The sequence below is a fragment of the Lonchura striata genome, chromosome 5, assembly GCF_046129695.1.
Source record: "Lonchura striata isolate bLonStr1 chromosome 5, bLonStr1.mat, whole genome shotgun sequence".
In the NCBI taxonomy this organism is placed as follows: Eukaryota; Metazoa; Chordata; class Aves; order Passeriformes; family Estrildidae; genus Lonchura; species Lonchura striata.
In genome coordinates this window covers 34,196,293-34,223,596 of record NC_134607.1, presented here as the reverse complement: position 1 = coordinate 34,223,596, position 27,304 = coordinate 34,196,293, and the positions used below count along the sequence as shown (strand labels likewise).

General features: G+C 37.7%; 1 protein-coding gene across 1 annotated transcript in view; it reads left to right on the top strand.

The window, feature by feature from the left end:
* The window catches only part of CFTR (CF transmembrane conductance regulator), an 86,487-nt gene that overhangs the window by 4,794 nt on the left and 54,389 nt on the right, over positions 1-27,304 (top strand). The window contains exons 2-10 of the mRNA XM_021553473.3: positions 7,708-7,818; positions 10,958-11,069; positions 15,780-15,995; positions 16,893-16,982; positions 18,303-18,466; positions 18,960-19,085; positions 22,355-22,601; positions 24,949-25,041; positions 25,567-25,749. Of these exons, the coding sequence (XP_021409148.2) occupies positions 7,708-7,818; positions 10,958-11,069; positions 15,780-15,995; positions 16,893-16,982; positions 18,303-18,466; positions 18,960-19,085; positions 22,355-22,601; positions 24,949-25,041; positions 25,567-25,749 (1,342 nt within the window). The remainder of the gene's footprint in view (positions 1-7,707; positions 7,819-10,957; positions 11,070-15,779; positions 15,996-16,892; positions 16,983-18,302; positions 18,467-18,959; positions 19,086-22,354; positions 22,602-24,948; positions 25,042-25,566; positions 25,750-27,304) is intronic.

Here is a 27,304-nt window from a genome sequence, read left to right as displayed (position 1 = left end):
AAATAAATTATCAAACATTTGAAATATTTGCAGACCTCTCTGTACCTTGTTATTTTCTACATGCTTATTTGATTTTGGTGAGATAGAAAGTAATCCATTCAAATACTTGATTTTTTTTAATACTGTAGGCAATGACATGGTTAGTAGATCTATATATAGATCTATAATACTATCTGTATTATAGATGCTTCTAAATGCCCTGACAGAAATTTGAAGTCCTCTGTGCTATGCAAAATATTTGATAAGGAAGTATGTTTTGAAGATCTTGAAGCCTAAGCAGATAGTACAAAAGATGGTTAAAAAAAGTTTCTTTACTAATTCTGTCAAGAAGAAAGTGGGATATATAAGGATTGTGGTTTGTCCCAGAAACGTGTGATGGAGTCAATGCAATCTGCCTGAAAACTCTGGTCAGAATTTTGATTGCACAAGGATATTTCTGGTGTGACAGAATATTTCTGCAGGGAACAGTTATCACCTCTTTCATACTGACGAATCTGAGTCTCTCAAAATGTACATTTTTGGATATGCTAAATTTCAAAGTGGTGGGAATATTGTGACTTATTGTAAGAGGTAAGATGTTTCTGTTATCTTGGTTTATGCTTTTTCTCTTCACCCACCACCCCAGCTTTACAGCATACGAGTGTAGGTATAGTTGTGGAGGCAGGATGGTGCCAACTTGACATCCAGGTAATAGTGTGTCCTCTGAAAACATCATGTCCTCTGAAATAAGTGAGTTAAAGGTGAAAATTAACTAGTATACAAGGAGACATTGAAGCACTGCCAGATTTTGCCATGTGAATTTGTAGATGCAGTTCAACTGCCTTCCATGCGAGTGGGAGTATGCCTGGGTGAGACAAGCAAAAACTCAGAGCCTGTCTGCATATCAGTCCCTCTCTTAGAAGCAAAAGGATCTGCATGAGCTCTTTCACTCAGCAAGTAGCTAATCCAAGGATGCATTGTCATGAAACTCCCCAACTTAGGAGAGAATAAGTAGGCATTTAAAACATATTTTGAAACAGCATTTTTCAATTTAACCCAGAAGCTTTTCAATTTAAACCAGAAGAAGAAAATCCTAAGTGATGGCTGGTAAACGTACTTGGTTTAGGTACATGCCCATATTTTAATGTTGATATTTATCCTTATTTTTTTCCCCTAACTTTTAAAATAATGTGAACCTTTGTTGTATTCTGACATCTTCCTGTCGGGAGTCATTCTGACATCTCACTTTAACTTTCATCTTTACTAGTTTTTAAGATAATCTGTAAGTTCTGGAATGATTGTATTTCTCTGTAGGTAATGATACAAAGGAAACAAAACCACAGAGGTCCCTCAATGATGCATTCCTCAAAGTCCAAGACTGTTTTGGAAATCAAAAGATATGAGGCATTTTCTCATTAATTTGCAAGAATCATGCTAAGGAGTAGCATCATACAGAGAAAATGGCAAAGAGCAAGTAGTAAGAGAAGCAGCACCTAATTCAGGGTTGATTCCATATTACTGTAATGTTAATTTACTTTTTGACCCTTGGTATTAAAATTAAATAAATTGTGACTGTGTTCTACTCTTTGTTTATACCTGACCACGTATCAGTCATTGGAGTGGGATCCAAATCATAGTTTTGGAAAGGGCCATTGCACTTGATGTGCAAGTTTTTGTTATTTTATTATGAAACATATCTTAAAAAATCCATGGCTAACACAGCAAAGTGCTAAATTGAAATATGTTACTATCACTTCCAGTGACACATCTGGAAGATTTTAAAATTCAGTTAAATCATGAATAGCAGTGCGCTCTGCTACAGTTTTGCTGATGCAAACTTTCTCTTATGTTTCTTGTTTTTTCAAAGGATGAGGGGAAAAGAAATCTTTCTCTTATTATTGCTGAGGGATATATAATTGAGAAAAAGAGTGATGATGGAGGAATATCCTCTCCTAGTCAGTCTAACTGTAGGTATATGCTGAAAGAGCCTTGCAAACCTTGTTCATAGCACATCATCACCATTGCTTTTTTGTTAGCTTTCTTAAAGAAATATTTAAAGCATACCTTACACTTGGCTTTGGTACATAAACAATTGACAGATTACAATGCAATTAATATATTCTGTCCTTCTGTCTTGCACAGCCTATCCCCTGATGTGCTTTCTTTTCTCTGGACTTCTGCAAACTGAAATATGTTGACTACTTTACTAATTGTAAGGAAAAAAGCATTTAATTTCTGTTAAGAAAGCATTTATCAATTAGATAATAATTTGAATAAGTGTCACTTCACATAAACTGGGCATAAAAGACAAGATTTCCCCAAGAATTGCTGAGACATAATCCTAATTAAGATTTGCTATTGAAATCCCAGGGTTTCAGCAGAACATTGATTATTCTTAAAATGGTGCTGCTCACAGCTAGTGGCAGAGTCAATAATATTGCAGCTAAATACTTCCCATGTCAAATAACACCTCATGGGGAAGAATTGTTTATTAGTGAAGAAATTAAAATCTTAATTTTTGTGATCTGGGAAAAACAACTGCAACAAAAAACCAGAAATCAGTAGGGTCTGCATTTATCATTGTTGTTGAAACCCTGCAATAATTATATTTAAATATTAAGCTATATTGTATTTTTTGGTTTGTTTATAATGGGGGAAATTCTAAAGTTAATATAGTTTTCCTAATATATAACATGCTATTTCAGTAGGTTGTTATTGAAAACAAAATAACTGCAACCCTACTCTGTTGAGGGTAACCAAGGGGCTGGGGGCAGGAATAAGGCTGTTGTGCTCCATGGGCATGCTGACTTGTCCCATCTGTGAGCAAGGATCACAAAAAGCTGGGATCACCTTTTACAGCTGCACTACAGGATGCTCGGAGAAGACAGCTGGTGGTGCAGACACTCTTCTGGAGAAGTATTTTGTGTGGTAGAGCAACTTCCAGTATAAAGTAAGCAACAATTTACAATTTGCTGCCGCTGGAGCGATGGGTATCTTTTGTGGGAGGATGGCAGTGCAGAGCCTCTGGCATAGTCTGGTCAGAGGAATTCTTTGGGAATGTCTGAGATCTACGTGGTACCTCAGCCTTTTTTTGCAGTTGGTAAGAATTAATGGCTCTACAAACATCTCGTAAAACTTAGGCTCTAAAGCACCACAATTACAGCTTGATGGCCTTTCTTCCCTGGCCTCCCCCCACCTTTCCCTTAATTATTAGAAGGAAAGATAAATTAAAGCCAGAGGCACTTTTCTTGCTCCCTTCATTGAATTTTAGGACCAGTTCCTTAGGAGTTGCAGTCATTATGCTTAACTATATTTTGCACAGGTATTAATGCTTTATAGAGGGGAGTGAAACCATGGTCACCTCTGCGCTGCACAGTAGATGCTGCTGTGCTGTGCACAGAGCACCTGTTGAAATGGCACCAGTCTGATCAATGACCCTTGCACGAGAGCTGATCTCTTTTGCTGGTCTTGGGTAGCCCAGCACCACTGTTTTGCTGCTGCCTCAGCAAACTGTGCTTCTTCATCTGAAGAGCCTGATGGAGCTAGGATATTCCTGTGCTCAGGGAGAAGATCTGGGCAGTTGGCTTAGCAACACAGATGTCCCTTCTGTCTTCAGTGACATGCAAAGCAGCCTTAAGGAAGAGTCAAATCCTATTGACAAATTGTCTGTGTTAATACTCTCTGGAAAGCCAAAGACATCTGTCCTATTGATACAATTTGAGTGGGATGACTCTGAACATGCAGAAGAAAGCAATAGCTGTAATAAGAAATCTGTTACATACTGCTTAAGTAAATGACAAAGAAATGGTCATTAGAAATCTACAAAACAGTATATATATATAATATTTATATATCAAGCTCATAATGTATGTTTTACTACAAGCAGTAGATAATGGATGTGGAACTTGCCTTCTTTTCTTCTTTCCTCCTTGAAACTTATTCCCTGCTGGGTTTCATATGTGTGTACCCATAATAACATTCCTAGTTAGTGGCAAAACTCTCACAGCACTACAGGTTTCTCTGTGAAAGGGTTCATTAAATGCCAGCAAGTAATCCGATGGCATTTGCTAACATAATGCTGTAAAGCCAATCTGTTTTCCTTCCTTCTTGCTCTCTTCCTTTCAGAATACATTTCTCAACAACCTCTGGAAAACCTCAGCTTTAACACTGCCAAATTGTTTCCAAAAAGCCAAAAAGTTAGAAGAGCCATATTCATTGACAAACTCTAATTGAGCTATGTCACCTAGTGTTATGGAAACATGGATAACTATAGATTATATTGCCAGTTAAAATAAATTCATAGTAATTTTGCATTTTAAATCTTTGCAAAGAATCTAGAACATAATGGCTAATGGAATGTTATAGGAATCTGGCAAAAAATTTGTTTTATTAGATACTTATGTGTTTTAGGTCCAGTATATTCCTTTTAATAAAACATAAACTGTCTCACTCAGTTCAACTCAAGCACAACTCAGCTCAAGCAGCTGTTGAAAATCCACCCTGAGACAAACATCACACATGAGGCCAACTCCTCCCATGATTACCACTCCAACCTGAAGCCACTGGGCACAGGACACAAATGGGCCAGATCTAGTTAGGGTGGGACTTCCAGGCAAGGCCAGGGCAGCTGGGAGACAAACATCTCTGGGCAAGCCCTGCCAGCAGCTTGCAGAAGGAAGCAGGCTGCAGACTAGGAGGTCCCCGGGGAAGGAGTCAGCACTGCTCCTTTGGCTGGCTGGAGGAGTTTATCTAACACAGTTGCAGCTACTGTGATGAGCAGTGAGATGAGGATGAGGACTGCATAAGTCTGTATCAAACTCTGACTTGGGAGGGGAGGGTAGTTCAGGGACCACATAATTTTGATGGCAATGATAAATGCACCTGGTTAACACAGAGTTAAGCATAGAATAAAATGAGAGACATTTCTAGAAGTACAGAAGCTCTGCTAAGCATGCTGCCTTCCCCAAATGATAATACAGCCACTCGGCTCTCTCTAAATGCAGTCACATTTTGTTAGTTCAGGGTGTGGCAAAATGCCAGGGTAGGTGCTAATCAAAATGATAAATAAAATCAAATATGTGGAGGGAAACAGTGTAATAAAAAATGTTTTCTCAAAACATAAAAAGTGAAACTGTAAAGCACTTATCTTTTGTCAGGTTGGGAATTGCTTATTGCAGTCTCAAAACATTATTAAGGGGCTTAGGAAGGTTATTACTTAGCTACAGTGTTGTGAATTAAAGAAGTTGCCTAGGAAGTATGCTACTTCCTTGTATCAGCTGCAGTAGTGGTTTTGCGTCCCATAACTTGTATTCATTCTGTCATTACTGAAATATCTATGTATATGGGACATCGGTGGAGCTGAGAACAAAAATTAATGAGAGTTTCTGTTTCTGAATGGCAAGGATTAGCCAGTTCTCCACAAGATGTGCACAAAGCTAATAGCAACTGCTCCTTTCTGTCTTCAGGATCTGGTAAAATAAAAATCAGTACCTGATATACCATTTGCAGTAATCCTGAAAGACTTTCATGTAAGTGTTACATGAAATTAAAAGGTTTTCTTCCAATACATTTTATCTCTGAAAAATATTGGCTTCTATTTCCAGTAGTTGTAAAGTTTATGGATGTTTTATCATCTCCAAATGGTAAAATGAGAGTTCAGTGACTTGACCCTACAAAATGGACTCTCCTAACTCCCATCCTATAATGTACCATGAATCACATGTTATTTCTCAGCTACAGCGGTGTGAAAGACTGAGCTGGAAGTCATATGATTCATCTGAAACCATACTATTATTGCAGAAATGAAGGCTACTCCTTCAATTTCTTAGAGCATGTTCTCTTTGCATGGGTGTGATATAACCATGCACTTGGGAAATATCTTGGTGCTTTACTGAATTATGGGGATTTTAGTCTGCCTTTGCAATTTATAACTTCTTTAAAGTAAATGTTAAAGTGTGCATGTGTGTACACACAGTTACACACAAGTAGTTTTCACCTGTTGTCATAAGGCTTTTTACACTTTTGTAGTGCTCAATGATGTTCTTTTACCTTTGTATAAACTTCTTTGCACCTTCAGAGACTGCAATTGAGAATGTGGATTACTTTGCGTGTATGATTTATGTTCTTACAGGCATATAGGTAAGCATGTCCAATAAGATGTTTGCATTTTCTGAGTGACTGTGGAAAACATTATTGCATATATTTTGTAGATTTTAGCTGTTGTATACAAAAAGAGTTTAAAACAAAAATTTTGAAATTATTGAGGTTTTGCTGAATTTTATCATAATTATGAATCAATGCCAGGTTTTTTACAAACTCTGGTTTACATGGAAGTATGATAACAGTCAACCACAAGCTATTTCTTTTGCAGGCACTTAATTTTTTTTAGGAAATATTTTCATTGATGACAGTAAAGAATAAATTCAAGTAGTTTTAAAATACACCTTTAGTTGAAAATAGTTCTTATGTCTGAGCTGGTCCTCTGCTTTCAAAAAGATTTCTGAACAGAATCTGGTGAAGTTTTTTGTATAAGTTGATCCTTGGAGATTCATAGGCCTTTTTGGACCTGAATTGTTTGATAAAATTAGTCATGGCTTATAAATATTTTCTCTACAGAGTAGCCATTTAGAATAGTCTTTTCCTGCTTTGTTTTGTCTCAGCATGCCCTTTAAATTGGTATTGAAATTTTAAACATGACATTTGAAAAAAAAAAGCCAAATATGTGTATAATGGACACATTGAAGATCTTATGAGGAGTCTTGCGCAAGATTTGTGTTATTAAGTGCATATTGCAATGTATGATGTCATAGAATCATAGAATGGCTTGTGTTGGAAGGGATTTTAAAGATTGCCAGGTTCCAACCCCCCTACCATGGGCAGGGACACTTTCCAATAGACCAGATTTCTCCAAGATGCATCCAACCTGGGCTTGAACACTGCCAGGGATGGGGCATCCCCAACTTCTCTAGGCAACATGTTCCAGTGTCTGGCTACCCTCACAGTAAGGATTTTCTTCCTAATATCTGATCTAAACTTGCTCTCCTTCAGTTTAAAGCCATTTCCCCTTGTTCTGTCATTATATGGCCTTGTAAAAAGTTCCTCTCCAGCTCTTCTGGAGGCCCACTTTAGGTACTGGAAGGCTGCTCTAAGATTTCCCCAGAGCCATCTCTTCTCCAAGCTGAACAATTTCAATGCTGCAAGCTTTTCTTCATAGGGAGAGGTGCTCCATCTTTCTAAACCTCTTCATGGCCTCCTCTGGACTCACTCCAGCAGGTTCCTGTCCTTCCTGTGCTGAGTACTCCAGGTGGGGTCTCCCCAGATCAGAGCAGATAGGAATGAGACTTACATGTCCACTTTACTGTAGTTCTGATTTATTATTCATTTATATGGACATAGCACATAGCATATTTGGAAATACTGAACAAAGGTTTAAACCCCCTGTTCATTTGTCTCCTGCTGACTCAGTGGGAAGTTTGGGACATGATCTCACCCCAAAACTTATAAAATGCAGGAGTTTCACAATTATTCTTTTAATATTATATCAATATAGTTTTGTAAATGTAATGCAGGCCTGCACTATATTGTGTCATATATGTGTGTGTATGTGAGTGCATGTGCACTAAGATATACTTGGATGCTATATTCAGGATGAGACAAAGCAACTTCAGAATTAATGCTAGAATATTTTTAATTCAAACTTTTTTTTCCCTTTTTTTCCTATTTACTTAGATGGACAAACCCAATTTTGAAAAAGGGTTACAGACGACGGTTGGAGCTCTCAGATATTTATCAAATTCCTTCTGCAGACTCTGCTGATAATCTTTCGGAAAAACTGGAAAGGTATGAAAGGTTAATTACATAATTTTTTTTCAGGAATCACGATGCAATTTTCATGACAAAGCTTTTGGATGAAACGTTTAAATAGTGTTTTGTGCAAGCTGATTGCACACAGTTGTACTTTGGACATGACTGTGATCCCTGGTGCAGATGTACAACCCAGGTGGTCGAAATTACCATATACAGGTACCTGTGATATATGTCATTGATCACAGGATCACAGAATGTACTGAGTTAGAAGGAACTTATAAGGATCATCAAATCGTCATCCTAAAGAATCACACCAAGACTTCCCCAACAATCACACCATGTGCCTAAGAACATTGTCCAAAAGTGGCTTGCTTGAATTCTGTCAGGCTTGGTGCTGTGTCCGCTTCCCTGGGGAGCTGTTCCAGTGCCCAAACACCCTCTGGGTGAAAAACGTTTTCATAATATCCCACCTAAACCTTCCTGACAAAACTTCAGGCCATTCCCTCTGGTGCTGTCATAGGTCACCACAGGGAAGAGATCAGTGTCTGCCCCTCCTCTTCCCCTCATGAGGAAGTTGTAACTGCAGTGAGGTCTCCCCTCAGTCTCCTCCAGGCTGAACAGACCAAGTGACCTCAGCCACTCCTCACACGGCTTCCCCTCAAGGCCCTTCACCATCTTCATTGCTCTCCTTTGGACACTCTCACAGCTTTATACATTTCTTATATTGTGACACCCAAAACTGCCCACAGTATTCAAAGTGAGCCTGCCCCAGAGCAGGGCAGGACAATCCCCTCCCTTGCCTGGCTGGCGATGCTGTGCCTGATGCCCCCCAGGACACAGGTGGCCCTCCTGGCTGCCAGGGCACTCAAAATTAAACTGGCCATCGACCAGGACCTCCAGGTCTCTTTCTGTGGTTCTGCTTTCCAGTATCTCATTCCCCAGTCTGTTCATACATCCAGGGTTGCCCCATCCCAGGTGCAGAGTCCAGCACTTTGTGATGTTGAGCTTGTGGTAATAATGTTCAGTGACTGCCCCATTCTCTGTTTTGTCAGGGTCTCTCTGCAGGACCTCCCTGCCCTCAAAGGAGCCAGCAGCTCCTCCCAGTTTTGTATCATCTGCAAACGTGCTCAGTATCCCTTCCTATACAGTGTCCAAGTCATTCATGAGGATGTTGAAGAGCACAGGGCCAAGGATGGAGCCCTGTGGAACCCCACTAGTGACAGGTCCCCAGTCTGATGTCACCCCATTCACTGTAACCCTTTCAGTCTGACCCATGAGCCAGCTGCTCACCCACCACATAAAGTGTTTATCCAGCTGAGTGCTGGACATTTTGTCCAGAAGGATCCTGTGACAGTATCAAAATCTGTGCTGAAATCCAAAGGGATTACATCAACTGGCTTCCCTTGGTCAGCTGGGTGGGTTATCTTGTCAGAAAAGGAAATCAGGTTTCCACTCATGAAGCTGTGCTGGCTGCAACCAATGATTGTCTTGTCTTTAAGGTGCTTTTCAATACCTCCCAGAATAATCTTCTCCATAGTTTTGCTGGGCACTGAAGTGAGACTGACAGGCTTGTGTTTTGTGGGGTCCTCCTTCTTGCCCTTCTTGAAAACTGATGTCTTCTGGTCAGCTGGGACTGCTCCAGTTTCCCAAGACTGCTCAAAAATCATTGAGAGAGGTTTTACAGTGACATCAGCCAGCTCTTTGAGGATTCTCAGATGAATCTCATTAGGCACCATAGATTTATAGGGATCCAGCTAGAGCAGCAGATCCTGCACAGTTTCATGGTGATGAGTGAGGCTAGACTCAGAATATCAATGTTGGTTCCCTGAAAACGGAGACAGCAGAAATGCTGTTCTTTCTTTCCAAAATAACCTTGTAAAACCTTGGTTTATTTTTTCTTCAACTAAATAACATTATTAATTTCCTTTGTTACCTTTACTTTGTTGACAGACTAATTGTTTCTGCAGAAATCATACTCTGACTTTCCTCATTTAGGCTTCCACTCTTCTTTACCTAGTTTCAGTGGGTCCTAATTTAGAAATTGTGCTGCACTTGTGACTAACTCTTACAACAGAGGTGCCTAAACCCATTCTTTTCCACCAACTGACATTGTAGCTTTCACTGATGTTTCAGGGCAGCTTACATCTGCACTGTTGTGCCAATCCAGTCAATTTTAGTTGCAGTGTGGCATAAGTATTCCAAACTATGGGAGAGTATGGGAGATGGAGAGTAAAATGAAACCAATAAAGCAGCCTGGTATCTTAGACCTGATCGAGCAGAAACCATGGGAGAGACAGACATAGATAACTTCTCCCTGGGGTAGAAGTGACCAAGAGACATGTTATGAAACTTTGTCCTGATTACCAGGTAACTGATGTCATGAAGAATGTGTAACCAATGGGAAATTGTTACCAAAAATAGAATCCTATATAAGTATCATACCCGTAAAACCATATATAAATGTTTTGTATTCTCAATAAAAATCAGTTTCTGATCCGGCTCTGTTGTCCCTGTCTCTCCATTGCTGATACAAAGCAGTGGAATTTATAGAGAACACTGGTATGCTAGATGTGTTTTGATAGTTTATAAATGAAATATTCTGGTAATCTAATATTCTGTTGAAAAATTGATAAAATAGTTAGTTGAGGATATTCTCTGGAGTGCTTTAATCTGTGAATTAAATGTTGCCAAAATTTATGTTCTCTGTATACAGCATTGCTTCTGGTCTACAATTTATTATTGAAAAGAAAGTTATTTTCCCAGCAACAGGGTTTAAAATAGTGCTGTGCAATAGAAAAGTCACATTTTTGATGCTTTGTTGGTGCTTTCTTTTTTGCAGACTGGAAGAGCTCCAAAACGTTCATTTGCCTGTTATTGTACTCTGGTTTTAAGTACAGCAGGTTTCTTTAAAACATACAATGTGACCTTTTCATGAAATAACTCCCCACAGGGTGATGTATGACTGAGTATTTAAAACTACCAAATATGTGGCTGAACTGGGCTTGAACTTTTATTGATCTATCAAGTCCACAAAGGCCAGATTCTTGGGGTCTCTGCAAAGCTTTCCTTCATTAGCCACCTAAGCTAAATCTCCTCGAGTGAATTGAAGTATGTCGCAGCCATAGACCCATGTATTTGCTCATACAGTTTAATAGTTTTGGTTTCTTTTCAGAGAATGGGACAGAGAGCTGGCAACTTCAGAGAAGAAACCCAAGCTCATCAATGCTCTTCGACGATGCTTTTTCTGGAAATTTATGTTCTATGGAATAATTTTATATTTAGGGGTAAGAATTGTTCTCCTCTTTAGTAAGCTTTTAGTGTTCCTTAGATAGATCCAAGTTTTAGGGTCTGCTGAATTAATACAGAGCATTGTGAATAGCTACGGATTTTTCCTCTGTGTATTGCTTACAGGGTGGTAAATACAGAGATGTATTCAGGGACTTTCATTTAAAAATATATTTTCTGATAATATCTTAACATCTTTAAAACATACATATTAATCGTTTTTAAATGTTTGTAGTGCTGTTAGTGCTCCTAGGTGTGTGATCAGGAACTTGATGTGAAAGTGATGAACTGATTATGTTTATCACCTTTCCAACATGTCAGGTAGGATTACCTTAACTTACCAAATGCCACCTATTCATTTGACAATCTTATCATTAGGGTTAAGAGCTGTGAAAAGAATTTATTGCCAGTGGTGTCTCACTAGGTATGTGTAGCCATACTGTATATCTGAAAATTGCTGTTAATCAATATGCACATTAAATATCTGTGTTACTTACAAATTTCTGTGATTTAGTAGTAAAAAACAGAGTGTATCACCTCTGTAAGGAGGGACAGGCAATCTGGGACTAAAACGATGTTGTGAGGTTATGTAGAGAGAAAATTAGAAGGGCTAAAGCCAAATTGTAGCTAAATTTAATCACTGCAGTTTGAGACAGCAAACGAAAAAAAGGTTTCTATAAATACATTGGCAGCAAAAGGAAGGCTAAGGGGAGTTTCCATTCTTTGCTGGATGCAGGGCACAGTGTAGTGTCAGGAGGATGCCCTTTAGGTACTGGACCCTAAGCTGTCTTTATCCAGGTAAGGCAGTTAGCTGTTTAGGACAGGGCCTCTTGCTACGTAGGAGCTGCATGGTAACTGTGCTTTCTCTACTCTTTTATCATTTTTGTCAGCTCTTCTTTGGGATGATATTTATATTTGTGGACCCCTACTCAATCATGCCTTTTATGTGTTCCTGTGATTTAGATTTTGTTCCTGCCTTTAGATTTTAAGCTCTTTTACTCACTAAGCCAGCAACTTCTTACTCATGATAGGTTTGCATTTAAAAAAAAACCACTGACAACAAAATGATTCTACAAATGTAGCCTACCATGCACTCTAATAGCTGTTCCTGCAGAGTCTACCAGCCAGAACCTTTGCACTAATGCATTCCTATTAAAAGTTAAGGAGTTTCTGAGGGCTTTTGCAGGCAGACTTGAGATAACTCTTTCCCAAAGTTTAGGCAATGTGTGCGGGTGTGCATGCGCAGGGCTGATTTTTCCTTACACACTTTTTTAATGGAGTACAATTTTAGATGGGGTGAGGACAGAACAAGACTGCAGGATTTTTAAGTCATATTCTTTGGTTGTGTGAATGTTTGGTTTTTTTTAAATTTCTTTAAGAAATCACAGATATGTGCAATTAAACACATAGTAAATGAATCTGCACCTTCCACAATGACATGGAAAAATTGACTCGTAGTTTAAATTCTTGATTCTATTATCATTAGTGCTCATTTTATTGAAAGAGGAATTGTAAAAAAACCAAATTGCTCCTGAAGCTGCTGGTGTTCTTTGCAGGCCTTGCTCACGGAAATTAATGGGAGCTTTGCCATAAATTTGAAAGGGGACAGGATGTTGTGCCGTACTGGCATAGGTGTAACCAAGTTGTGTGTTCTTTTGAACTTCATTTTCCTTTCAGCTTTTTGCTTGTCTAATCTCTGAACCGTTTTCATGGCATCTTTCTTGGACTGTGGTTTAAAGTGTGCTGACATCCCTGCTGTTTGTGGAGTTGTCCTTTCAGCTGGCATCACAGCTTTGCTCTCATTAAGTCCAGCCTTTTTTCCATCTCTCCCTTGTCCCTGATGTGCTGTAGGTAATGATGTTATTGCAGGGTGGACACTTGGCCTCCTAGAGTACTACAACTCCCCCTCATAAATAGTGTTATGTTAGGCACATTGGGTTGCTGCACTTAATGTATCTCCTCCCCTGCTGTTTGAGATGGTTTCCATTCTTCACTCTGTCAGAATATGACCCTTACAATTTAAGGAAAAGGTGTTATAGTGGTGAAACAAAAATCCTGCCTTTTATCTTGATACCAGCTAGCCAACTAGGTACTTTGCTGTGAGGATCAGTTTGATTCTATTTGTATTTTTGTCTTACCTTTATTGCTATGAAATTTATATTTCCAGTCAGGCACAACAACTGCTAACATTAACTTAGAAGTGGCTTTAGTATCATATCCCAAGTGACCCTAATGAGGATTTCCTGAAGTTCTTGCATATGGGTCACGGGTGTGAGTGAGGAGGCAGGGAGGGAAGTGCTTCTTGGCCATATGCCAGAGAAGAGATGTGCATTATTGTCTTCAAATACAGAGTGTTTGAACATATGGGGGATACACGTAACAGAAAAGTTGTTGCATAATAACAGCACAATATGCTGTGTCATAATCTCATTTATCTTCGGATCTTTACTATTTTAATTAAGATTATGGTGAGGGGGACACTTACAGGTTTCTCAGTGGCCTATGATGAATGCAGAATAAGGAGAATAAGGACAGGCAATGGCGAAATTTGACTCTTGAAAGCTGAATTTTCTCTTAGGTGTACAAATTCCATTCTTTTTTTTTTTTAGGCAGGTTGTTTTAATCAGTTTACTCATATTTATATCATTGGGTAATTTTGAGTTTACAAGAGGAGAAATGAAAACCAGGCACTTCTGCTTTGATTTGTATGTAGACTAGATAATATCTTTGGTAAGCAAGCTGATAAATCTCCATTGTAAACCAGTGGACTTTTATGCCCCATGAGATAGTGTACAACTTGGCTTATTGCCAGCCACTATTCCAGTCTGTAAATCTTGTTTTTTGCCAGCAAGCTCAGAATGTATGCAATACATTTATAGTCACAACAAACACAGCAGCAGAACATGTAATTTTCACTGGAATAAAAGTAAACACACAAAAAAATGATGCTATTTTAAGCCTATATAGAAAAGCTTATCTTGGAATCTCCAAGAATATGAAAACACTGTATTGTCCTTGAGAGGTGAATGTTTTGTATTTTATGAGTTTTGGGGAGTCTTGGTTCGATGCTTTGGGATGCATATGGTCTAAGCACAGCTGTCTTGGGTCATGTGTTTTTTAATAAACACTCCTCCCTTTGCCCACTAATAACACCAAAGTCTTTGCCAAAACTGGCTCCAGATTTACAACAGAGTGGTGTTTAATTTGGGTAATGTAGCACATAGTACAGGTATGTTGTTTGAGATGTAAAATTCTACCTCTTTTGTGGAAAAAGTGAATGATGAATATCAGCTCCAGCAACAGTAATATTTAAAATGGATCACAGTCCAGGTTACAGGAAGAAGTACCTGTGATTGCTTTTGTATAAGAGAACCCAAAGGAGAAAAAAAAAACCCCACATAGTAGAACCTTAATTACAGGTGAACTTCACCAGTTCCCTTCTCTGAGTCTCTATGGTGGTCTGGGTGATTTTCATCTGGAAGGCTGTGCTGGTAACTTTTTGGCAGAATTTAACACATCTCTGTACAGAAGAATTCAGTAATGTCTTGTTACTTTGGCAGTATCACATGCTTTCTGCTGCAACACAACAGAAAGAAGAGTTGTGTGCAAGTTCATAGCACTATGTATTTTAAAACTGATCATAACTGCAGCAAAGGAGCATATACTGCTTCATGTCCTTCTGAACTTGGGCAGTAGATAAGCAAAAGGTTAACCACAGCACACAGGTGATTTTGCAGTTCTTTGGGAAAGACTGGGTAAGGAAAGGCAAGAGGCAGAGATAGAAAAAAAACGAGGTTAGAGGAGTGAAAGTATGAGAAAGATGAGGCAGAGAGGGAAATGGAAGGCAAAGGTGAGGTAACACTGATGGGGTTTAATTACAATGGAAAAGGAGTCTGAGGACAAATGTAACAGCAGACTAAAGTAAAGTCAGGGCTTTAGCAAATCATTTGAATACCTTGTAGTTTAGTGGTTTCACCTAACCTCTTTCTCCCCTCCTACTCTGGTTCTCTATCCTGATGCTCATCCCTGGATGGGGAGTGCCGGGGCCTCCAGCGTAGGGGGGACTGTTTTCTCTCTGGGACCTTTATTAAACTTGCCTTCCCTACCATTTACTTCCTCTTCTCCTCCTTTTGTTACAAAACGGGATACAGTGTCTAGAACTGTTGAGGAGATGATCCAATTATTTATACTTTTATTCTGTTCCTATTCCCATTTATTTTTTATTTTAACTATATTCTCACTGTCTTGTGACAATGGTAGTACTCATTTTGGTAGTTCTGAGGCTTCCCATGTCCTGAAAGTCCAGTAAAGTGCAGTGAGAATTGTTCCCTAGAGCCAAAACGGACATCCAGCCTGATAAACTAGATTCAGTCATATGATATGGCTAATCCATTACAACTCTGTAAAGTAAATGTGGAAGCTAATCTCAGTTGTCACTTTTGTAGAAAATGATAAAACAAAATTTATGAGCTAGATTTGCTTTGGTGCTGTTGCTGGAGCATCACAGACTTAGACAGCAGTGAGTTGTCTGTTCTTCTGTGCAATTACTGCAATTTTCTATGGCTGGCACAGAAAACAGGCCTGACTTCCTCATTTAGGATATAAGACTTCAAAGATCATTTGTTGAGACTTTGAATTGAAATGTTAGCCATTTTGAAAAATATGAGCCAACTGCTGACCAAAATTACTTTTCTTGTTTTTCTCTACAGGAAGTCACCAAATCTGTGCAACCCCTTCTGCTAGGGAGAATAATAGCTTCTTATGATCCAGACAACTCTGATGAAAGATCCATAGCCTACTACCTGGGCATTGGCTTGTGCCTTCTCTTTTTTGTGAGAACACTGCTTATACACCCTGCTATATTTGGTCTTCATCATATTGGAATGCAAATGAGGATAGCTATGTTTAGCTTGATTTATAAGAAGGTAATTGCTCCATTTACACTCAAAGCCAAGCCTCTGTCTGTAGTCTATGTAACTATGTAACTTTTAGGCTAGTCTGTTGAAAGATTGATAGTTTTGTTAAGGTACACAAAGTACACAGAAGAATAATGTGGCTAACAATTTCTGAGAGCTCTCAATTTCCCAGTCCAAAGAATTAAACACCTACAGCTGGTTTGACTGAAATCAGCCTCTGTGAGTTCAGACTTGCTGTGTCTGTGAGATGCTTTGTTTTACCAATGTGCTCCTGTTAAAAATGTGTACTGCAGAGGAAGAATAACATGCTGGTGGCCAAAGAATATCTTCAAAAGAGAATTAGAGGTGAAGATTTAAACAATAAATGTGACATTGAAGGGAATGAGTTTGAATGATGCTGTGTGACATTGCTATAATATGGAGAATCAACAGATGCTTACCCATCACATGCTCAAAAATAGAAAGATTTAAAAAGTTTTTGTTTTACCAATACCCAAAGAGGATAATTTAAACAAATATGTTAGTTATTGTAGTATAAAGCTCACTGTGAAATCATATTTCAAAAATATTTGTCAAGAGAGGCAGCAGTAGGAGATTCTTGAGGATGCACAACAGCACACAGCATGCATTAAAACTTACATTTGCATATATATCTATATCCATAAAATATTCAACAGAAAGCAAGGACTAAGTCAATACATCAATATTTTTAAAGCAATTTAATGGCTATATTGAATTCAAGTGACATAAATAAAAAGTTTAATGAGACTTTCTTTATAGCCTAAAAAATAACTGGATTATTACTTATTCTACTGCATCATTGCTTATAATTTTTATCTTTATTTATTGAGTTTTATGGAGATAACTTACATGACAATTTTTCTATGGTTTTGTTTTCTTTTACAGATCCTAAAACTCTCAAGCAGAGTTCTAGATAAAATAAGTACTGGACAATTGGTCAGTCTTCTTTCCAACAATCTGAACAAATTTGATGAGGTGTGTCATCAGTTGTTTAATTCACTTGGTGATCCATCAAATAAAAATGTCAAGCCGTTCATGACAGATATTAAGGAACCATAAATGGAGAACTCCCCTGAGTGCTCATTGTAGACGTAATATTCATTCATTACCTTAAGAAAATGTGTTGGTACATAGTCACAGAAATGCTCATTCTGATACTTATGACATTCTTTTTCTCCTATACTGATTAGAAGAGGAAACCTAAAAGCAGTTGCGTCATAAAACCATGTTTGTTCTTCAGTCCAGTGAGACTAAGGTTGTTAAACAGTTGGTTTCATAGAATTCAGAACTTGCTGGTTAAATTCTTACATCCTACTTCCTGATGACTGTATCTTTTTACTAAGGTGATCCAGTCCATTTCTGTCATTGTACAAGTGATGAGGTTTAACTTCCTGTTCCTATTATTACCCAGTCCAGTAAAAAGGGATTGTTCATGTAAGACTGTGGTAGGAAGTCTTAGACATCTGTCTTAGAAAATCTTAGAGTCTTCTGTAAAGCTTCTTTTTGTTAGAGACTACAACAAATCCCTGCTAATGCCTTTAGGAACTAGAAACTCTATGAATTTCTGTTTTTCATGTGTTTAATTGGCCCTTTGGTAGTATAAGATTTGCTTCCCATGAAAGACACAAGATCAGAGGGACTGTAGACATATGGTGGGAACTGCAGGGTGCATTTACTTGAAGCACTACATGACTGTATAATGTCAGCTAGTGCTGCACAAGTTAGGACAAGTGGTCTGTCATTGCAGCAATGCAGCTGCAGGAACACAGACTCTGTGCACCTCATCACAGGAGTCACTCCAAAATCTCCTGAATGAAAACTGCATTGAGCTAGTTGAGCTCATACAACAGTCATCTCTTCACCAAATTAATATTTGCCTTCTATATTGGATTAAAACACTCAGAAGATTCTTGCAAGTATTTTTCTCATCCTACAGTGGTTGAAAAAGCCACAATTGATGCCAAATTCTGTTTACTTTACAAAGTGTGACTTTTCCTCATTCATATACATAACAAAGGGACAGATGCATATTGAACTTTGCCTTAGAAAAATCAAAGTTTAGGCATGGCATGCAATGTATATGTATTGGTGCACTGTCATCATAATTAACACCCAGAATTCTATGTGCTCAGGATCACAAGTCATCCATTATAAACTTGTTTTTCTACTGGAAATATTTGTACCACTCTTCACTATCTTTTTTGAAGTGTTCCTTTAATGACTGCATACTTTTCATGTAGTTTTCAGAGCACAATTCTAACTTTCATTCTTTTTTTCTACTGTGGCCTTCCATAGGGTCTTGCTTTGGCTCATTTTGTATGGATTGCACCATTACAAGTGGCACTGCTGATGGGATTGCTCTGGGATATGTTAGAAGCTTCTGCATTTTCTGGACTTGCTTTTCTAATAGTCATGGTCTTATTCCAAGCCTGGCTGGGACAAATGATGATGAAATACAGGTGACAAGAATGTTTTAAAATATTTCAATGTATTTTCCTGAAACACATTGGTTTTAAGAAGTTTATACCACTTGATTAAGAGACTCTGGTTAGGACATTATGTAGGATGAGTCTAAAAAATGTTTTCTGTGTAGGGAAAGTTACAGACAAATTTCATATATTTAGGAGCAGGTGTCTAAACTTAAAAAAATTGAAAGTCAAACATGGAGTAAATACTGTTAAAATTAGATATAGCATTAAATCTAGAATTTTTAGAATTAAAACTCCTTGTTAGTTATTTGATCCATTCTTTTTAGGGTCTGTATTTTCTCCTTTTAAAACGATTATTAGATTTGTAATAATTTATTCTATATTCTCCATAATAATTCTTTAAAAGTAAACATTTTAAGCAGAGGCATATATAGAAGCTGTTTTCATAAGATCTAATGGGATACAAACTACCTATACAGGATGAAAAAGATGAAGATTGACCCACTGTCTTTTTACTTTGTAGGAATAAAAGAGCAGGAAAGATCAATGAGAGACTTGTCATCACCTCAGAAATAATTGAAAATATACAGTCAGTTAAAGCCTATTGTTGGGAAGATGCAATGGAAAAAATGATTGAAAACATCCGTGAGTAAGTGTGCTCATTTGTTACACAAATTTTTTATGTGCTCAGAAAAAAAATTAGGTGGCTATGAACATCACCTGTAGTCATGTTAGTTAAGAAGTAAAGCAACAACTATTAATTCTCAATAAAATAACCATGCATTCCCACACTGCAGCTTGGGGGTTTTTCCCATTTTTTTTTTAAGTTTACTCTGAGGTGAGATTTTAAAAGGTTTTTTATTTACTTCCTCATTTGTTATAATGATGTTTCAGTGGTTAGTTTGCACAGGTAAAACAATTGTGGGATCTGTCTTTGTTTCTGGCCAGCCCTGTCCTCATCTTAAAATAAAAAGCCCTTTTGTGATGGTTACTTAAGGCTTAACAGACGTCCCTATTCTGTGGTGAAGGAAACAATATGAATTCTGTGCAGCCATTTTCTGAGAAATGCAATAAAGCTGGTTATAAAATTTGCATACAGTCTGTGAAAAGAGTAAATTAGATTCATGTATTTATCTTGCACATTTACATTAACATTTATTGTCTGTAGATGGCCTTGTAGAAGGCTTATCTTCTCAATTAATATAAGGATTGAACTGTAACTAAAGGAGGTAAAAATTATCTGAGACCTGTGAGAAGGAAGTCTTTGTTACCGACAAGGAGTTCAGGGCAAAGGGAGAAGTGACATATTTATTGATGGGTGATGCTGCATGAAAACTCTCCCATGTGTTCTGTGTGTTTGTTTAGTCCTTTACAGAGAAATAAAATTCTGTGCCAGGTGTGTAACTGGGAAAATAAAAGAAATATAAGTGTCATATTATCATGTAAATAACAGGCATAAAATTATATTGTTCCACAAACACCTTCTTGTTCAGCTGCTTTCTGAAAGACAATCCAGGGAAAGTGAAGTGTTCTTTACCATTAAAATTTGTAATTATTTACTATAAACAATCAGTCTGAATCCAGGTCATGAGTGCTAGCTTGAGGATGGAACTAGTTTAGTATTCCCGTGATATCACTAGTCACATGTATTGCTTTTAGGAAATTTGAGAACACATCATGCTAGCAAATCCTCTAGAAATTAATTAAATAAATTGTAGTCCACAAACAGGTCACAGAAACCTGGAAATTTGACTGTTATTTTATTAGCTATATTTTCTAAAATAATTTATAGCAAATTTTGTAATGCTGGAGTTAATTCTTATTGTATGATGCATGGATTTTTAAAATACAAGAATGCTAGCAATATTACAATATCAGAGTACTTATCCTATGAAGAAAGGCTGGGATAATGGGAATTATTCAGCCTAGAGATGAGAAGGCACAATAAGGTAATGTGGCCTTTCAGTACCTGAAGGGAATCTACAAGTAATTAGTAGAAAGATGTTTTGCAAGGGTACATAGTGATAGGACAAGGGGGAATAGCTTTGAACTGAAGGAGGGTAGATTTAGATTAGATATTAGGAAGCAGTTCTTCCCTGTGAGGGTGTTGAGGCACTGGCAGAGGTTGCCAAGAAAAGCTGCGGATGCCCCATCCCTGGAAGTGTTCGAGGTCAGGCTGGATATGGCTTGGAGGAGCCTGGTCTAGTGGAAGGTGTCCCTGCTTATGGCTGGAGGGTTGGAACTGGGTGATCTTTAAGGTCCCTTCCAACCCAAACCATCCTATAATTCTATGATTCTTCCATACTTTTTTAAGTCATCCAGCAAGTCACTCAGTGAAGACATCACCAGAGCAAGTCAACCCAGGAATATCAGAGTTTCACCAGAATTTGGCTTATGGAATCAGCTCTGCAGGACCTCCCAGTCATTTGGCTTGTTAAGCTGCTAGGAAACAAGACCTTGTGCTCGAAGCCATGTGTGTGTTTTAGCCAATGTGTTGCAACTCAGTCATCACAAAACCATTTTTGCATGCTGGCATTTTCTGATAAAAGCCAGTTTAATCAGCTTCAGAGACACCAATATGGGCTGTCTGCTCTATGCCCTCTTAAGTCTGCACTGAAAATAACTGTTCATAAAAGGTGCCTGAATAAACATACCTGTACTCCTATGGGCTGTGCAATGTATTCAGAGAAGTATAAAAAACACCCCACCAAAGTGTTCCTGTGAACAACAGCATAACACTGGAGAAGGTGAAGGTTGGAAGTGTCTGTATTTTGCCAGCAGAGATACATCTTTATATCAAGCAAAGGATCTCAAGTTTATGTATTAGTACTGATTCCTGCAGCATCACTCCAAAACCAGGCATACACCGGTCTCAATATGAGAAGACACATAAAGCTTGTGGTGCTCAGCCTTGAAACACCAGATATTTCCATCAGCAATGTGACTACAAATTTCTGCATGGTACTCCAGTGGTCAGCACTCACCCAGTGAATGGGCATCTTGGGTCTTGTACCATTTCTAGCCCCAGTTAATTGCTCTTGCAGGAGAGCAACTGCTCTGTCACTGCAGCAGAGGTGCTCCTGTCCAGGCAAAACTGAGCTGCAGTTATATTGCACTGCAGGGCACCTGGGGGATGTGAACTGAACAGGCTCAAAATGAGAGCAGTCATTAGAAATCTTGAGCACTGTGAGTTTAGAACTATCAACTCAGATATTTATTTATATCCTCTGGATTATTTATCTTTTTATTTAATAGCTTGCTATAAGATGCATGGGCCTTGTGGAAACAGCTAGGAATAATCACTGATTGCATTCCTGACTGCACAGGGGTCAGTAAGTTTCTCTGTAGACTGAGCTTCTATGGAGAAAGGAGGGTGGAGAGCAGACTCCCTGCCTTCCACCTCTTCAAACTGAGGTTAAGTGGCACCTTAATTCACAGGTGAAGCCATTAGTAGCTTGCCATGCAAAAGAAAATGACCTTATAATCAGATTATCTATTGTAAGGTTTTTTTATGGTAACGTATAGCAAACCTAGCATTTCATAGTATTTTTTTCTAGAGGAGTTATGTATCTAAATGAATATGGGATGTTGCTTCTGGGAGTACATCACATTAGATGTACATTGGATGTACAAGTGTTAGATGCTTGAGGCTGGTTGTACCTGGAATTGTAGAGGCTTGTGGCTTATTCAGTATATAAATCATGACAGATTATTGTTACTTTGTCTGGCACCTCTGAACATTGATGTCAAAATTTGACTCTAATGATTTTTTAGAGTCTTACTTTGTAGCTGCAATTCTAGAAAAGAAGAAGGATGAGCGAGCCTCTGAGTTAATTGTTATGCCAACACTTCCATCCAAAATATTTGTAAGCTGTAAACTATGAAATCCTACAATAATTTTTTTTTTTTTTTTAATAGAACTGAACTGAAGCTTACCCGAAAAGCTGCTTATGTGAGATATTTCAACAGCTCAGCCTTCTTCTTCTCGGGTTTTTTTGTGGTGTTCTTAGCTGTGCTTCCGTATGCTGTGATTAAAGGAATTACTCTCCGAAAAATATTCACCACCATTTCCTTCTGCATTGTTCTTCGAATGACAGTGACCAGGCAGTTTCCCGGCTCTGTACAGACCTGGTATGACTCTATTGGAGCAATAAACAAAATACAGGTATGGTACATGGGCTAAAATCTTCCCAAGTACGTAAGCTAATTCTGTATATCATGTTATCTTGTCAGCTGATCAGCAAAAGCACACAGCATTTATGCAGACTTTTTGAATATATGTTGCTTTGACTAAACACCATGAAGTGTCATTATAAATCTTGATATTGTTCCCCAGGCAGCATAACCACACGAGTCTCATACTACCTGCTTGCTGCTTTTCTTTTTTTTTTTTTTTTTTGAAACAGTGACATTTAGTTAGTTATTCTATTGCAGAACAAGAAACTTACTAAAATCATGACTTGTGGTGCTTAAGAGATGATTTTCCTTCAGAAAAGGAAGTTCAAAATTAGTACATGTTTTATATAGCATGGCTTCCAGGAGCTGAAGTCACAGATCCTCTGTTTTTCTTGATATTAGTGACAACAACAGCAGGAGACTTTGCATTTTATACAAATGTGCATCTCATTCATTATGACTAGCAAACATAATTAAGATACCAGTCAAGTAATTATTACCTATCTTACCTACTGAGATCAATTGCTCATGTACCAGCATGAGAGGCTTATCTGCAGAATAAAATCAAGCTGGATTCTCATTAACTCTATATTTTTAACCTGCTGTTCTGAAATTACTCCCTAGGAAGGGAATTCTTACACTGTTTTGGGGTGAAATCTTAGACCTTTTTCATTGCATATTTATAGCTGTAGGGTTTTTTTTGCAGAACATATATTTTATTATTTTTTAGTGTGATAAAAATAAATAATACAGAACCTAAAGCTCTCAATCAGATGTCTGAACCTCAGTCTAGAATAAGAAGTAGGTGTAGTATTTTTATTATTTTCAACTGGGCAGGAAATTAAAGGAATCTAGCCATAAACCTTTCTATTTGACATTAAGAAGACTGCTTTGTTAGGTTCCATTATAGGCTTTCCTTGTGCTCTCAAATTCCCTAGGCATTAGTGGAAGTATCCTGTCTCTTCTGTTTCCTGGAAGAGTGTGTCCAATGGCCTGGACACAGTCACAGAACTGGCAATCCCAGTGGTCACAACATTACCCTCACTTCACTGAATGCTTTTCTTTGGAGATATTAGCAAATGGGTGCTCCAGAATCCATAAATAACCATCTCTTTGTGTCAGGTTCAGTATAATACCATAGACAGATAGGACAAAGTCCCAGAACACCAAAGCCCTTTACTAGTCTTAAGAAACATAAATAAGAATAATATGCTACTCACACATCTCTCTGATTCAATTTCTATCACAGTTTAGAGAGTTGACTGGGCCAGGTATACCCCCCGGGTTATTGTATTTTCACATGTTTTTTAGACCAAGATATTTCAGAATCAGTGTGCTCTCTCTGGCTATTACTGCTCCAGGAGCTCCATTGGATGACTCCTTTATTATGAGAGTGTAGCTATAATTACTTTTTTTTTTTTTTTTTTTGCATAAACCATGTGTGTAATGCCTTCCAGTTTTTGAGTTCCTACCCTTTCAATCAGCTGCTTAATTGCTATGCCAACAGAACCCTTCTTCTTGTTCTGCTTGGAAAATTTGCAAGTGTACTGTTGAGAACTGATTTCCCCATGAGTCTGCTTAGGTTTTCCATTGTATTGCCTGTGTAGATCTATTTGCTTCCACATAATTAAAAAAAGCAGAATTTAGAGGAGATGATATCTACAGACTATATAACCTTAATAAAATAATGGAATAGAGAGGATGTCTTTCCTATATTATCATAGCCTTACTCTCATTTACTAATTCTATTCCAAAAGGCAACATGAATACTGGGTTGCTAACTTGTGTCATTTGAAATTACACTGCATCAGTGCTGCCAGGATCATTATCTGCCTTTTTTTTTTCTTTTTTTTTTTTTTTTTTTTTTTTTTTTTGTTAGTAGAGAGCTCATTCTAACTCTCTTAAACACTTGCAGTTTTGGAAAAGGGAGAAACCAGCATGTAGTTGCTTTGTTTCACTGCTTACCAGAGTGCAACCTTCTATACCTTACTCCAAAATCGAAGCTTTGTTTGAAAAGGGTTAAACTCAGAGGGATGATCTTGCCAGATACAAGTCCTGAAAGCAAAACAAGAGCCAAGCTTCGATATTCTCTCTAAATCAGAACCAAATACCTTTATGGCTATGTTTTCACTAGAAATAAAAGACTTGGTAGTTTCAAGAACATTTCATTCTGCACCCAAAAATGTTGTATAATTTATATTTTTGCCTCTTGCTGAAAGCACTGTAATGCAAAAGTGCCACCAGAAATATTAGTGCTCTGTGTAGGCAAATATGGACTGCTTTGTGCAATATGACCTTGTCCCTTACTGTTTCATCTGCTTTCATGGTGTTTCTAGGATTTCTTGCTGAAAAAAGAATATAAAGCTCTGGAGTATAATCTAACAACCACTGGGGTTGAGCTGGACAAAGTAACAGCTTTTTGGGATGAGGTTGGTACTTTTACCCAAACTATATTAAAACACAGAGTGTATATATATATTTTTAATATTTGCCATGACACTCTCTAAAAAGAGCAGCCTACACTCTTTCATTTTAACTAGCTTCAGCTTTCAGCAGGTAAGGAATACTTAGCAAGTAATTAATGCATGATATCAAATTATACACATTGAAAAACTTGGGAAGAAACCTTTCAATAAGTGTTAAGGCCTGTAATAAGTAGTTTTTGCTGACTTAGGCCATCCTGAAAACAGGATCAGGCTATGTCTTTTGTAAACATTGGAAAATGGTTCTATAATAAGAAGATTTTGTTTGTGTCCACAAATTTTGGCACAAGTCCAATACATACATTAAAAAATTATATTCAATAATATAATTAGTATTTTATTGATAGGAAAGTAACATGAGAAAAGTAAGTTCATATATTTTCCTAAATCTATATTATGATATACATATCTGTATATGCATGTTTTATTTATTTTTTGTGTACATAAAATATATATCCATGTATGTTGCAGGGAATTGGAGAACTATTTGTAAAAGCAAAGCAGGAAAACAACACCAGCAAAGCTCCAAGCATTGACAGCAATCTCTTCTTCAGTAATTTTCCCCTTCATGCCTCTCCTGTTCTTCAGGATATAAATTTCAAGATTGAGAAGGGGCAGCTATTGGCTGTTTCTGGATCCACTGGAGCAGGCAAGGTATTTCTGTTTCTGCTGGTTCAACAAGTGTCCTAGTAACTATAAGGAATAATATTGTGTTGTTACCTGTATTGTTACCTGTATTTTTACTGTATTCTTGCTATCTTGTGCTTGCTGCAGAAATGATGGCTGCAGGAAAAAGTATGGATAATCTGCAAGTTTCCCTGAAATAGTTACTTGAAGTTTTATACTGTGGCCACTATGAGATAGACTTTGCTGGATATTTTCTTGTAATAGAAGGTTACAGAATTATAAGGAAATAGCAATTTAATGACAAAATGTTTTCCCATTGGAAGTAAAAGGAAATTTTACAGGAGTAATGCATGCTGAAACCTAAAGTTAAGGCTCATGGTGAGAATCTCCTTGCCTTAAAAAAAATGAAAAATATAGAATAGATATACCGATGGCTCAGTGTGCTTAGAAAGCTTTTTTTCCCCTGCCTTGCTAACATTTAAGGAAAAAACTGATCACAAGATGGTTTGTAACCAGACAAGGATGACAGGAATGTAGCCAGGTATGTGTGCCCAGGACAAGTGGTGTACCTGATCACTTAGCTCTGGTTCCTGTAGTGCCTCACCTGGGCTTCCTGAGACCCATGTGAAAGCCTGGGGTGATGCTGCTGAAACTGGTGGTTTCCTGTGCAAAGCTGTAGATTAGATTATTCATTATTTTACTACCCCAAAATGTTATCAATGCATTTAGTTTGCAGATGACACATCCAATTAATATCATTAATATAAAATGAGTTGAACTGTGATACTCTTATTCTCTTTGAATAGCAAGTACTTAGATGGGTCTTGATGAGTCTTTCATCTTCACTGCGTTTTTTGAGGAAATGTGAAAGTTAAAACAAATGTGAATTTTACTTCTCCTGTTTAAAAAATTATAGATGAAAATATTATCATTTCTTTTACTTTCATGGGGTAAAAATCTTTGGTCTGTTGGAGTCAATGACAAAGGACCCATCAATTTCAGTATGATCAAGGCTTCTTATTTTTCATTAATGATCCCCACAAGAGAGAGCAAGGGACTCAGAACATGAGATTGTCCTCAAGATGATGTGTTAAGGTGCATTTTAGTGTGATACTTTTGAATTTACAGAACAGTTTATCTATTGCTATTGCTGGTAATTGTAATGCAGAAACGTGAACTAGAAAATACTGAAGGATGTATGTATATCTCCTTTAATCTGCTACACAGCAAATTGAGGAAAATTCACATTACACTGAACAATCTATGTAAGTATATGCATGCAAAAAAGTTGCACTTTCCAAGGCAATAAAAACAAAAGACTTTTAATATTAACTTTTATAAAAGTCAAAGGATAAGGTTCACCTCCCACCCATCGCCCCACAAAAACTGCTGCCCTTCCTTCACACATTCTTAATGTAAGGATTCCTTCATGGTCTTTGAGGCTGTTATTGTATATTCCAGTAATTGTCAGGCCCATGAAACAGACTGCACAATTTTATCTACAGTAACTATTTAATCTATAACAGGTATGAAGACTGACATCAGCTGTTTAATATTGCTTCAGTATTAGATAAGGTTTGTT